This window comes from Parus major, chromosome 23, assembly GCF_001522545.3.
Source record: "Parus major isolate Abel chromosome 23, Parus_major1.1, whole genome shotgun sequence".
Lineage (NCBI taxonomy): Eukaryota > Metazoa > Chordata > Aves > Passeriformes > Paridae > Parus > Parus major.
This window is the reverse complement of record NC_031791.1, coordinates 4,372,883-4,386,673: the sequence shown is the minus strand read 5'-3', so window position 1 is coordinate 4,386,673 and position 13,791 is coordinate 4,372,883. Positions and strand designations below refer to the sequence as shown.

Genomic DNA, 13,791 nt, shown 5'->3' with positions numbered 1-13,791 from the left:
CCTCTCAAAAAACCTTATGATTAATAACATTTTACAGCTGAGAACCACCAAGAAGCCATAGCAAACCTTAAAAGCTGCACATGAATTAGCACTACTGTAACAATCCATCTTTTATGAATCCTGGTAGTGGTATTTCTTTACCAGACAATGAACTCCACCAAATGTGAACCATGAGTATAAAATGCAATATCCCAGTCTATACACAACCACTCACAAAGCTCCACTAAGGACTGAAGCATCTGAAGCAGCTTTTCCACAAACAAAAGTGAAAGAAAACAGCACTGATATATACAGTATGATTTTGGAAACAAAAAACTTGACTTACTATTATAAGGTGCTTCTAACTGTTGGATAGTTGCTTCAAATGTCAGCTGAATCTTTGGGTTATCCAACCAGAGCTGCAGCTGTATTTAAACAAACAATACAACATATCATACTAAGCAATACAAAAGAGGTGTTTTCCAGGCATGTGTGTGCTACCAAATACTGTCAGGAGATGAAGCCCTCTAATGAATTTAACTTTGGCAGGACTACACAAGCCACACTGAACTTCACCTTCCAGTGTTCCTTAAGGTGCAACACAGTCTGAAAATCTCACATCATTTCAAATAAGAGGAACCAAGGTAGCACAAAGATGTGTGCAGCCAGCAGTGTCTTTTTGGCACCAGATTTCATATTTTCATAAAGGCTACAGCTGCACTTATCATGTTATAAGGTTTATTGATCTCTGACATTTAATGATCCAATCCATCTTCACCAATATAGAACATGACCATGGACTACACTGGCCACATGTACACAAAAAAAGCGTATTTACAAGACATTTGCAGTTCAAAAATCAAGCAGGAATAATTGTCTATGATACGATGGTATCATGTCACATTTATCACCTATATTTTCATATAGAAAAAAAATTAACTGTTTTCCCCACAGAACTCCTACTTTGTAGCAGAGAGGCAGGAGTTAATACATAACTTTACTGTTGCATGCCTAGATCTAGGTCATACTAGCACTTCCACTCCATTATGTATTCTATAATTAGTCCTTTATTTGGGTATTTCTCTAGAGTTGTATTACTGAGCTTCACAGTTCCTCACAGAGGCCAAATTAAAATGGAAATCCTACAACCATAATGAATAGGAACGATCAAGAAATAATTTCTTTATCATTTGGGAGGCTTTTTGAGGTGAATGGCTAATTAAGAGGCTGCTCACTGCAGTTTGCAGCTCTGCTGAGCACTGGGTTCATATCAGCAGTTCCACAGTCTCTGCTATTCTCACTGGAAGTGTTTCTCTCACAAGCCTTCCTCAAATAGGATTCCTGCTCAGGAACTTCTCCAAGTTCCTCTGTAGTGAATAAGGCCCACAGACCAGCAGTGCAGCTTTTTCATGCAAATATCTCTCTCCAGTAATTTCTTAATTTCAGTGGAAGGTTTTTCTGCTTCCAACACATTTGTTAAAGGATTACTCACTATTTATTTTGTGCAAATTGTTTTCCAAATTCTTTGGCATGCTCTGGCCTGTTTTTACACATCTCATGACTTCTCAGAAGTTACAACTTGAGTTAGAGGAAAAATTTACAGGAACAGCAGAAGTCATGCTCTTAGCGTGAAGATGTCCACCACACATAAATTTTAAATAACTTAAGTTATTAAGCACTGGGTGCTACCATGATCAATACCCAATGATGTTTCTTGGTCATCTTCAGTCTGTGAAAAAACTGAGTGGTGCATAAGGTCTCTTCTGTCTCTTAACTATAGTAACTCAGCAATTTTTGAAGTATTTCTTGCTTTCCTACTGAAATTTTTTTAACATGATTTCAATTTTCTAAAATATTCTTTACAAAATACAGGAGGAAAGCCTCGATCCCTGTTTTGGATGTTGTAAGTACCCCAGAGTTTCTTTATGCTGCTCACAGCACTGCTTTAATCAAGAACTGGATAGCACATATCTTAACAACTTGAGAGCATGACAGGACGCCAGAAATTCAACCCCACTGTCTCAAAACCAAAAATTCCATCAACTGCTAGACATGGTAACTGCCATAAAGTCTTAGCAAGGTACACAAATTTCCTACCCTTTTTTCACCAATACTTTTACGACAAACTTACGGTGCGGTTCCTGATGTACAGAAACACCTTCTGAGTCTGCTGTGGCCCACTGATTATATCAGGGAAGCAGGCAGCTTCTTGAGATGTCATACGGTCATGTGGAAGTCTACTCTGGAAAGCTGCACCCTCCACACCTACAATAAAAAGACAAGTAGTCTACAGGCACTGCAAAGGAACACTACCCTTCCTAGCCAGTGCTTTCAGCCATGACGTGATATGGTGGCCAATTTCATGAGATGCTTTCTTTAGTACTTTTATTTATATCTGCAAGACATACAGTGTCCAAGTCAACAGTTCTTTGAATTACAGGTATCTAAAGATAATGAAAAAGCTACACTACAGGGGAGATAAACAATCAAACAAAACCCCCCAAAAAACAAAGCCCTAAAATTCAGTGGGACATGGGCACATATCAATACATTATATATAACACACACACACACACACACACACACACACACACATATGTGTATTAACAATAAAACATAACTATTTTAGATGCTGTCCTTAATTTGTGTGGTTTCCAGTTTCTAACAGAACCAGAAAACCATTTTAGAACCTGTTCAAAGCCAATATATCTGTAATATACAAGCACAGTGTCTACCACCCCCTCTCACCTGCTTCTCAAAGCTTAACTTGCACTGACTTCCTCCAGCTAGAGGAACCCACCTTAAACTCTAATTTTGCATATCTGATATATTTACAGCAGGCAGTACAATGAAACACAATCACACTTATGCATTTCCTGTGCTCCCTCTCCAAGTGCTGCCTACAACAGATTTCCTACTTTTCTTTTTAAACACTCCACATGTGAAAGACTGATGCTGAACCCATCCAGGAGAGGTTTTCTCCATGGAAAACATTCATACAGGAACCAGCACATCTACCAATTCCCATGCTGGCTGTGATGTAACTACATTTCTGTACCCTGCTTTCCTCAGTCTCTGATGTTGTACTATAGAAAAAAACTAAGTGACAAACTAAGACACAGCTGCAACAAGTGCTACAGCACGAGTGCAGAAAGCAAATCCTGCAGGCACAGAGAGCAAAACAAAGTACTGAGATGTGAAATACAGCATGAAAAACATCAATCTCCCATGTCCTAGAAGTGATTTTGATCAGGACAGAGGACAAGGCATTCAATCTAGAAAGATAGAAGCCAATACATCCCAGGGGCAGAACCCTCCACAAGTAATACAGTATGATTAAGATCACTTGCTGAAACTGGAACTGCTCAAAAGACTACAATAAATAGCAAAATAAATACAAGCTTGCAGTGTGTTACACTAACCAAGACAACCGTTTAAGAGTTTGAAGTTCATGTACAGCAGTACATGTAAATGTACCAGAGAGAGGAATTCCCTGCTTTTAATTCTGGTGCCACCATACACCTCTTTAATTTCCAAGCCTTTTTACTTCCCAAAGGTGCTGAAAAAAAAATTAAGGAAGGAAATGGTTGTGAAATTAATAAAAAAACCCCAAAGTAAAACCATAACAAAACCCCCCAAAACAAACCAACCAAAAACAACCACACAAAAAACCTAATTAAACAAAAAAAACCCCACAATAAGAAGGAAAAAAACCCAAACCAAACAAAAAACCAACAAAAAAAAAAACAACCTGGCAACCAAAAACTCATTCACAAGTAAAGATCAAAAGATCTGTGTGATGGCTCAAGGTAAAGAAAACTGTCTGCAATCATTTACACAAATTTTACAAGAAGAAATTAGTAACACAAGCTAGAGAGTATTGCAAGTAAAATAAAATTAAACATAGGAGAAGTTGACACACCCACAATGTTTCCTGCACTTATATTCATCTATGGAATAGAAACCCACAGCTCTGGTACAACTTCAGATTCTCCAGTAACAACCATTCCCCAGCCCCTCTGCTGTCCTTCCAGCTAACCTGGCCCAAGTGTGCCAAAATCGGCACAGGAATGCACATGCTCAACGATGAATTCTGTAAAACTGGGCAGGGAAATCAAACCAGTTACCAATTCTCTGATACTTTATTAATGCTAATGATCTTAATTAAGGTTCTAGATCCTCAAGTGCTAGCAAAAAGCTCAGCAGCATAATTTTCAGAGAATGGCCAGTTAAAGACTTGAAATGCTGAACCCGGCTCTCTCTTATGGGTTTGGGCTAAAAGAAGTGTATTTCTGCAGCTACCTGCTAAAAAGTCACATACTCATCAAACACCAGCAAAGTCTCAGATGTGTGGATTTAAGGCAACTCAGCAGTTTCTTGAAAAGCTTTGGGATTTATTTCTTCAAACTGAGCAGCCACAGAACATGGTGCTGCTAACAGCTTTGAAAAGAACTCCCAAGGTGGGTTGAGTTGGTGGGGCTTTTAAGGCCATATACCTTTCATGGCAATACCCAAACTTTAAAACTAGAATAACAGAGTAGCTCCAGATGAGCACAGGTACTCAGGAAAAAAAAGTAAAGGAAAAAAAAAATAAATAAAGAAGAAACAAAAAAAGCTAATAAAACAACCCACAAGAGTGTTCCATACAAGAATTTAGAAAAAGCATAGCTATTAATAGCAAAGATAGCATTTTTATTTGGCCAACCACTGGAAGATCTTATAAGAACTAAATATCCTTGAATTTACTTCTGCAACTACAAAGCTCAAATCTAAATGGATTTGGATTTCAGGCTGACTAAATCCCATTTCACACCCTTACTGCTTGTATTTCATGAAAGCCACACTTTACAGGGATTAGCAGCTCAAAACTACATGTTTCTCCTTGGGAAGGTTCTGCCTAGACTGGATTATCAGCTCCTCTTCACACACACTTATGCACACACACTTGCCCATTTCCTGACATTCAGCACTAGCAACTAATTGGCTAAAATTTTGAGCATTGAGTTTCTTCCCCACAGAAGAAATCCTGAGGGATGCAGCTCATTTGAAGACTTACTAAAACATCTGCAGATGAACACACTGAGTAAAAGGATTTTGCTGTCAAATTGGTTGTTAGAGCATACTCTCAGCATGTAACACAAAATGCAAAATATGCAGAATTTCCAATCAGCCAATGCCTACCTAACAATGAAATAGGCATTGCATCCTTAAGCCCATGAGCCATAACATCCAGCACTTCCATGCAAGTGGTAACATCCGTAACAGTATTTGGCTCCCTTACTTACAACAGCAAAGGATGCACTCTTAGATGAGTATCTTGAATTTCTATTTGCGTCAAAAAGAGCAACTTGGAGGTTCAGAATAGGTTCTGGAGCCTTTGACTCTTGTTTAAAACCCTAATCCTGAAGTGAGAGCAAAAGCAGCAGAGTTGGAGGAAGATTTTAAGTAGCACTCCAAGTACTTAAGAGTAAAGACACCAATCCTGTGAATGAAGCAGTGAGTACTGCCAGCAGCAGTACCAAGGCCAAATGGCAAAAGAAATTCACAATCCAGTCCAGCGAGCAGCAGACTATGAATCTGCCCAGCACACAATCTCCTGGGCTAAGTGCTGGCACACAGGTCAAACACAAACCCTTTCAAAAGACAAAAAGATAGGAGCAAAAAGGTACTCCATGCTATGTTTTCTTCAGCAGATTAGAAAAAAGGGTATACTGTTCTAAAGCTCTCTGTGTCAATCTAGGTGGTACAAACTGGCTAGGTAAGAAGATTTCTGTACATTTAGACTCCTCTGAACATGGAGAGGAGTGGAGGGATGAGAGATCGGCCTGAGGCATTTCAACACAGGTTAGCTAGCGCCCTTTTCCACAGTTGTGATAGACCTCAACTGAAATCTCAATACCCCACACTTTTTAAACAGGTGGGTACACAACTCCTGCATCTCTTGCTAAATTTGGGACAACCACACCCATGCGCACTTGCAAGCATCAATCCCTAACCTGGCGGCTCTTGCTACTCAGTGGCAAGCATCAAACGCCACCCTCACCTGATGCTTGGCCGTCTCCATACCCTCCAGAACTGTCGTCTTGAAGTCCTCCTGCTTGCCCTGTGGAAGGAAAGAGGAGAACTCAGGGACCTTACTCCATAAGTTAAACCATACTGGACATAAAGGCCCGGCAGTTGGCGTTTTAGGTATTAAATTTCACCAACTAACTAAACCCATTTTCTGAGAATCCCATCTTCTGGAACCTAGGTTCAGGGCACCAAAAAATTATGTTCTAAAGTGTTATCCAGGTTACTGGAATGCTTTACATCAGATTTTATGGGAAATAAAGAAGTACACCATACACAGCATTCCTGGTGGCTAAATACTTTTAATTTTGCAGATGGATACCATAAGATTCTATGGATCTCAAACCCTAAGAATTTGATAATCTTGCCTTTGATGCTCCCAAGTGTCCCCATATCCCAAGGAGATAGTTTAAAGCATTTTGAAAACCCTCTTATGTTCAGGAACCCTATTTTTTTTCCCCATAAACCCTTCCTTTAAGCTTGATGCTAAAACAATGCTTGAAAGGCTCAGACCACTTATTTTGGTTTCAGTACCCTTGACACACCCTCAGTGTTCTAGCACACTAAGATTGTCTTTGAAGCCATCATTCCACTGATCAGTGATGTGATCAATACCCAGCACTGAAAGACATCAGTCTTTCAACATTCCCAGGGGTGGAAACATGCAGAAAGGCTAAGCACTCATCCGAAAGACCTGAAGAAGTCTCAGAATTACCTTAGCCTGCAACTAAGTCCTAAACAAGACTGCAACACAAGCAGGAACAGAGCACGCTGAGAAGAGAGATGAGTACAGCTGCAGTGTCTGCAGGAACAAAGCCATTACACACCTCACACACTGCTCACTTCACAGGAGACACCAGTTCAGAGTTGAGCTCATGAGCAATATTCTTCCACCATCAGATGGTTGCCTGAAATCCCTTCACCTGCAGAGCTCAGGAAGCCACGACACACTCCACATGGCTCAGTGCTGTACCAAGGCTCCTTCAAACCACACGCTTCAACAATCAGCAAGTCCAAACCAACACGCAATGAAACACACTGCAATGGTCACTGGAATGGAACAGCCGCTTCCTAGAGCATAACTGTTCAGCTGTAATCTCCAAACAGGTAAGGGCAAGGTGTAACCTGAGGCTAAACTCACAATTGTTAATACTCTTGAGAATCTGGCTGAACAATTTTGCCAGAATGTAATTTAAGGCTCTTAGGGGACACACTAACTGAGAAGAATTTCATCTGAACGACAGATTTAACCCCTAAAGCAAGACACAGAAAGTTAAACAAAAGTTTCCATACTGTGCTATACTGGATTAATCTAGAATGTCACAACATTAAACATCTACAGAAAAACCAAAATAAGAACTGAAACAAGACAGACATTTTCTTTCAGTACAGAAGAGAAGCCATAGTTAGTACTTGTATAAAATCAAGTCTGCCAGCAGGGAAATAAAACTCAACAGAGACTGTGACAAATAACTGTATTTTGATAGGCCTCACAAGACCCAAGTTAGGATTCTGTGAATACACATATCTGCAACAGCAAGATATAATTTGTCACTTGATCTGCATTGCAAGAACTTTATTTTGCAGGGAACATTTTCAAGACTTGCTTCCATTCTGGGAGAGACTAACACAATTGAAATATGAATATTTACAGTCAAGCATAGGCCATTAATTTGCAATAAGAGTTTCACCTGTGCCTTCCATAAATCAAGAAATTAAACAGATTCTGACTTAAGTCTATGGCATTCATAATCCCTCAATTAACACTGACAATGAGCAGAGGGGAAAAAATTGCTCTCAGCTTACTTACAAAAAGAAATCAGAATCTTCCTCTTCTCATCACTGTTACTTATTGTTTAGACACAATTCTAAATGCTACTCAGTCTGAGCAGAGAAGTATGGAAACAAGGTCTGATAGAGAAGATTGCCTCTCCTTCACTGGAAGAAAGGTTCTAGCTGTAAAGGAACTAGCAGCAAGCAAACCACTGATCCCTGTTAACATCAAACTACTGCAGCTCAATAGAACATGAGCAGAATCTGCTCAAAGTCTTGAGGCAACAGAACAAGAGACGGTGAGCTGAAGGGCAATGAGGAAGAAGGTCCACAAAGGAATCTACTTCATATAATTATCCACTGTCTCAAAGTTAAGAGTAACTGCACATAAGTATCACAGAGTACTGAATTTATTTAGGAAAACAGACCAGTCAGATAAAATAGAGACAATGCACCACTAAGTTTGACCATCTCCTTGATCTTAATCTTGATCATATTCAGTTTCTTGGAAAACAGCACCTAAAAATATAGGATCACCACAAAGTAGGGATACTGACAACACTAACAGGCGAGGAGCAAGTAAGAAAATCCTCCATAGTTCTAAAAATAAAAATCCAATTTAATGAGAAAAAATAAAACAAAGATTTTTAGAGGAAAAAACCCCAAAAAACAATAAAATAAGCAAGTTCCTTGATTCCAAAAGGGATACTGGCAAACAAGAACACAAATGTCATCAGTCAGCACTGAAAGGGAGTTTGGAAGCTTTTTGCTATTAGACAGTATTCCTCAAGCAAATAGAGAAGAGATACTCTAAGGAAGTTATCTTAACCATGAAATACTGTCACACACCTTTTAAAACTGCTCTGCAATAGCATGCAGTATATCTTGCAATCCAGACTGTAACAGCCAAAACACCTGGAATTCCCCACAGCTGAACACATGAATGGAAACTACTCAAGGATGACCAACATTGTGCTGTCACCTGTAGAGTGCCATTTAATCATCCCCTTCACCATAAGCTGTGTGTGGGGACAGGCAGACACTAGCACCAGGACATTTTTAAGTTGCACAATCAGGCTTTTCAGCTCAAAAGCTATAATGTGACAACTTTATGTCTCTACTGCATTACCTGCATTTTTACAGGCTTTAAACACAGAAATGAGTTTTTTAAGGTCTGCAATGAAAAAAAATTAACAGTAATACCCAGGCTAACTAAAATTTTAGATTTTCAGTATGTAATCCTACTCTAATATTACTTTCCAATTTAGTATTTCTTATTGAACACTTCAATTCTTCCTTCAAAGTGACAGAGAGTGAAAATCTCAATTATAAACACTGCTTTTATATATAGCAGACTCCACGCCGCCTCCTCCTTCTAAAGGGTGGCTGAATTAGAAGTTTCAATGCACTTTTAATAGCCAGCATAAGATGACCTGATGTTCTTGACACCTATATTAATAAAGACAAAAATAGAGAGATCCACAAACATATATAGTGTCAGAAACCTTTAAAATTACAGCAAGAGTAGCTATGGAATCTGTCTTTTTACTACTTCATTGCTTCATGCATATTCACAGAATTTCTAGGAACAGAGAAATTATATGATGACCTGAAATCTACTCATTTCTAGGCAGCTAGATACAGACTGTTTGAAAATTGATTGTATTTAGACAGCTAAATACAGTCCTTGCAAAACAACTGTCTAACAGGCTGTTGTGTGTATAGAACAGCATGACTTATCACTACTGATCTTCAATGTTTCTTCCTTCATGGGACAAAACCTGTTCCACTGTACTTCACTGATTATGCCTCAAACTGATTTCAATAATCATTCTTAGAGGCACAAAATGGAATCTGAGAGAAATAAAAATGTGTATTAATATTAGGTCTCAAGGACTTAACATGTCATCTAAGCTAAATGAAACAGTAAGCTTAAAATACTTATGTAACTACACCTATTAAACTCCCATTTTTGCTACATCAGCTACAACTGGGGTGGCAGGATTTTTATCACTGCAAGTATTTCAGTCAAGCATATGAGTTATAGCATTCCTGAATTGAGGCAGGAGCCAATAGCTGCAACAAGGAGAGGCTACAGTGGCAAACTGCCAGGGATAAAACACACCCAGAGCTTTTCATATTTTTTCTGCAACTCAGGGTAGGTATTCCCAAGCTAACATCAGTCCTATGTTCTCAAACCTGTCAGACAAAAAGAAAATTAAGACAACTGAGGACTAACAGTGACTTACATCAGTGATGAACCTGCAAACACTTAACTACCAGATTTCAGCTCCTGTCTAACACCAACTAATATACACATTATCTCATGAAATTTCTTGACTCTGAACTTTGCAAAAGCATGACCCTCCAGGCAGCTGAGTGATACCTCACCAACAGACTTGGCCAGTGCTGGCAGCTGTAAACACAATGGTACTGCTACCACCACAAATTTCAAAAGCTGCCTCCTGAACAAGACTGACCAAAAAACTTCTCAGTGTAAAGTGAAGCTGTAAACTAATTAGGAAAGCACTGAAATTTAAGCAAACAGTATCCAACCAGAACTTAAGATTAGAGTCATAGTTTAAAGCCACAGGAATCACAGTAGTTTAAATCTGCTCTGCATAACAAACCCCCCCATAAACCCAACCTCTTTTCTCTCTGAGGAATAAGCAAGTCTTTGAAAGCGAGCAGGTGTGGCAGCGGAGAGCCAGAGAGGCTGTTCTGGTCAATAAGCTTTCAAAGACAACTCAGTAAGAATCATGAGAATCTAGCACAAGAGGTTTGGCTTCATTTGGAATTACATTAATGTATATTCCTATTTTTATCAGGCTGTTTTGCATTTCTCCCCTCCTTCCACATATGGGGCCAGCAAATAAAAACACTGTAGAACAATTATTCAAAACCAGATTGAAACCAGACATGGGATTCATGATGCCACACCCGGCCCTAGCTAATTTCTGTTAACAAATCAGGTAAACATTTTCAGAGAAGGTCTCTCTCTACTCACCAGACGGCTCCTCTGGCTCACTTTCATTCTCTTCTTCTGCAGGAGCTGGTGGAGGTGGTGGGGGTAGTTTTTTCTCTTTCTCAGCTTTAGCATTTCTCTCTTCTTCAGAGTAATACTCATCTTCTGACAGGTTTGCAAGACTCTCATCCATCTCTCTATACTCGACCTGTGAAAAGCACAACAGAACATAAACACACTGAAGATGCCTGTAAGTCAGGCTACTAACATTAATGTTCCAAGTAACAAAATTGCTTACAGTTGAAAGAAAAGGCTTGAGTTACTTTATGCAGACTCTTATTGCAGATACCATGTTATAAACTGCAACAAAGCTCAACAAGTTCCAAATGTTTTTGCCTCCTCCTAAAAAAAAAGTCTTTCTATAGTAGGAGCTTTCTACTCAGTTTATATGTGTTATATTATCATTTAACCTCTCTGGTTTCCTTTCCCTTCCTTCACAGCTCTGCGAAGGGATAAAAAGCAGCCCCTGTGTCCACTCCATGTGCTTGAACTTGAATTTCATCTTCTAAGCACAGATGACCAGAAGTGAACACAAGACTTCCTGCAGAAATCCCACCTGTGCCCTCCCCACCTGGTCTCCTGCTTACTGGGAATCTTGTCCTAGTACAGAGGCTCACAGCTGCTTCCTTTCTAGAATGGTCACACTAGTGGCTCAACACAAGAAACATCCTTTCCCCTCATCCCCCCAGTCTGTATTGCTATGTATGTCTTGTTCTGTTACTGTTCTCCAGTAAAAATAAATAAAATTATCAGCCAAAAAGACTCACTCCAACTTGAAGGAACATGGAAATCCCAAGAGCTAGCCTGGAAGGGCTGCACCTCATACTGCTTAGTCAACTAAGTTTTAATACAAAGGAAAAAAGTTCTGTATACTGCTATTAAATTTCCCTACTGATTGGAAAGGAAAAAAGCATCTCTCAATATGCAGCCATGGGAAAAATAAAAAGAAAGCAACTAGTGATCCTCCAACATTCAACAGGTCAGCTTCCATTAGGAAATGACAAAAACAATTTTGGATTTCTCACCAGAAGAAAAAATCTTTCATAGTACAAGTTCAGTCCAAAAAAGAGCAATAATGGGCACAATTAAAAGTAGCTTTGGGAAGTGTGTGTACAGGAAACCCTGGATTCTTTAAGATACTAGCATATTCCATGATCTGCTATCTTTTAAATATTTACATTCCACAATGTCCAGCATATTTAGTTTTTCACACTGTTGCACCTCCAGGACCTCCTGTGAGCTCCCACTCTGAAGCAAGTAACAGTGACCACTCAGCACATCCATGCATTACCACGGGTATTTGAAGCCACACAAAATTTAATTTACTTCTGTCCAAAGGCCCTTTGAAGTCTCCCATTCCCGTTGAGCTTCCACAACTTTTGAAGAACAATCAAGTTCAATAAAACACCCTAAGCTTTTCCCTAGATTTCTTTTTAACCTAGATACCCTCCCAAACTAAGCTCACACCACAAAAGTTCATGGGAAGGTGGCCTCATGCTGACCTGAGTGCTCAAGGGGACAGATGGTGCAACAAGAGACAAACAGCTTTTACAGATGGGTATTGTCAGTGCAAAGAAACATCACCAATACACAACCCACATAGAGCACTAATTCAAACTAGTTAACAGACCGCTATAAAGAAGGAATGCTGCCTCTGAAGATCACAGAGTGGTTTGCACTGGAAGGGACACCTTTCACTAGACCAGGGTGCTCCAAGCCCTGTCCAACGTGCCCATGAACACTTCCAGTGATGAGGCAGCCACAGCTTCTCTGAGCAACACGTGCCAGGGCCTCAACACCCTCACTGTAAAATATGCCTTCCTTATGTCCAGTCTACACCTCCCTTATTTTGATTTAAAAGATGAACTGAACTGATCTACCCAACAGCTCCTATGTGCAAAGGACCAGTCCAGTTATCAGATCACACAATGGCTCTGAAGAACCCCATTCAATGCAACAGGACAAAAGAGTTCCAAGAAGTAATTTCAGCTTCCATGTCAAACACACCAATCCCAGGCACAGTCAAGATCTTCAACATCTTCAGAACAAAAAACCCCACAATGTTCTCGTATATTCAGAAAAACAGACGAAATTTACATACCAGATACCCAAATTATTTTACAGTTAGGTTTCATTGCCAAATCTCACCCTTCTGCAGCCCTGACTCAACTCTCCCAATACCAATGCAGGGAAGGTGAGGAACAGTAGACTGAGTATGATCATCACCTTCACAACCCTGCAAAACCAGCACCATCCCATGTAAATGAGCCTCGAGAGGCTGCATCCATATACCAAAGTAACAGAAGGATTTGCTAATAAAATGTAAGCTCAAGAGCGCTCCAATGCACTGCCATGGATTTGGGGTGTTTTTAATGCTCGGTATCCGATCAGGAACCGCAAACGAAGTCCCTAAACAGCTGCAGAAAGCTCTCCTTTATGACAGGGCACGAGTCCTCCGAGAGCTCACGAAGGTGAGCTAGAACAACAGGGTATCTAGATCTTAATCTTAAACCAACGGGGCCTCCTGCGCGCCCGCGTTTGTCCTTTGCACTCGCGACACCGGAGCACTCGGTCCCGAGATACCCACCCCCTTCGGGAGGAAGAGCCGGCCCAATGGGGCCGAAGCGCCCTGAGGGAGGGCCGGCCGAGAAGGGCCGGGACCGGGACGCCCTGAGGGAGGCCCGGCCGAGCGGGGCCTGCCGGCCCGAGCGCGTCACGCACGAGGCGCCACCGGGGCCCACAACCGGACCGCCCCACACCTACTTTGGCTCGCTTGCGGCGGCTGGTCCTGCGGCCCTCGGGGGTCTCGGCGATGCCGGTGGTTTCGGCGCCGGGCGCAGGGGCGGCCCCGACGGCCGACGGCTCGGACACACCGCCCGGAGGCGAGGCCCGCGGCGGCTCCTTCTTGCGGGGCGTGCGTTCCGAAGCCCCGCCGCTATCCGAAG

General features: G+C 40.9%; 1 protein-coding gene across 1 annotated transcript in view; it reads right to left on the bottom strand.

Annotated features, from left to right (window-relative positions):
• The window catches only part of KDM1A (lysine demethylase 1A), a gene marked incomplete at its 5' end in the record, with an annotated part of 30,076 nt that extends 16,287 nt beyond the window's left edge, over positions 1-13,789 (bottom strand). The window contains 5 exons of the mRNA XM_015649063.3: positions 326-404; positions 2,111-2,244; positions 6,023-6,082; positions 10,829-10,994; positions 13,610-13,789. Coding sequence (XP_015504549.1) covers positions 326-404; positions 2,111-2,244; positions 6,023-6,082; positions 10,829-10,994; positions 13,610-13,789 — 619 coding nt within the window. The remainder of the gene's footprint in view (positions 1-325; positions 405-2,110; positions 2,245-6,022; positions 6,083-10,828; positions 10,995-13,609) is intronic.
• Between the last annotated feature and the right edge of the window lie 2 nt (positions 13,790-13,791).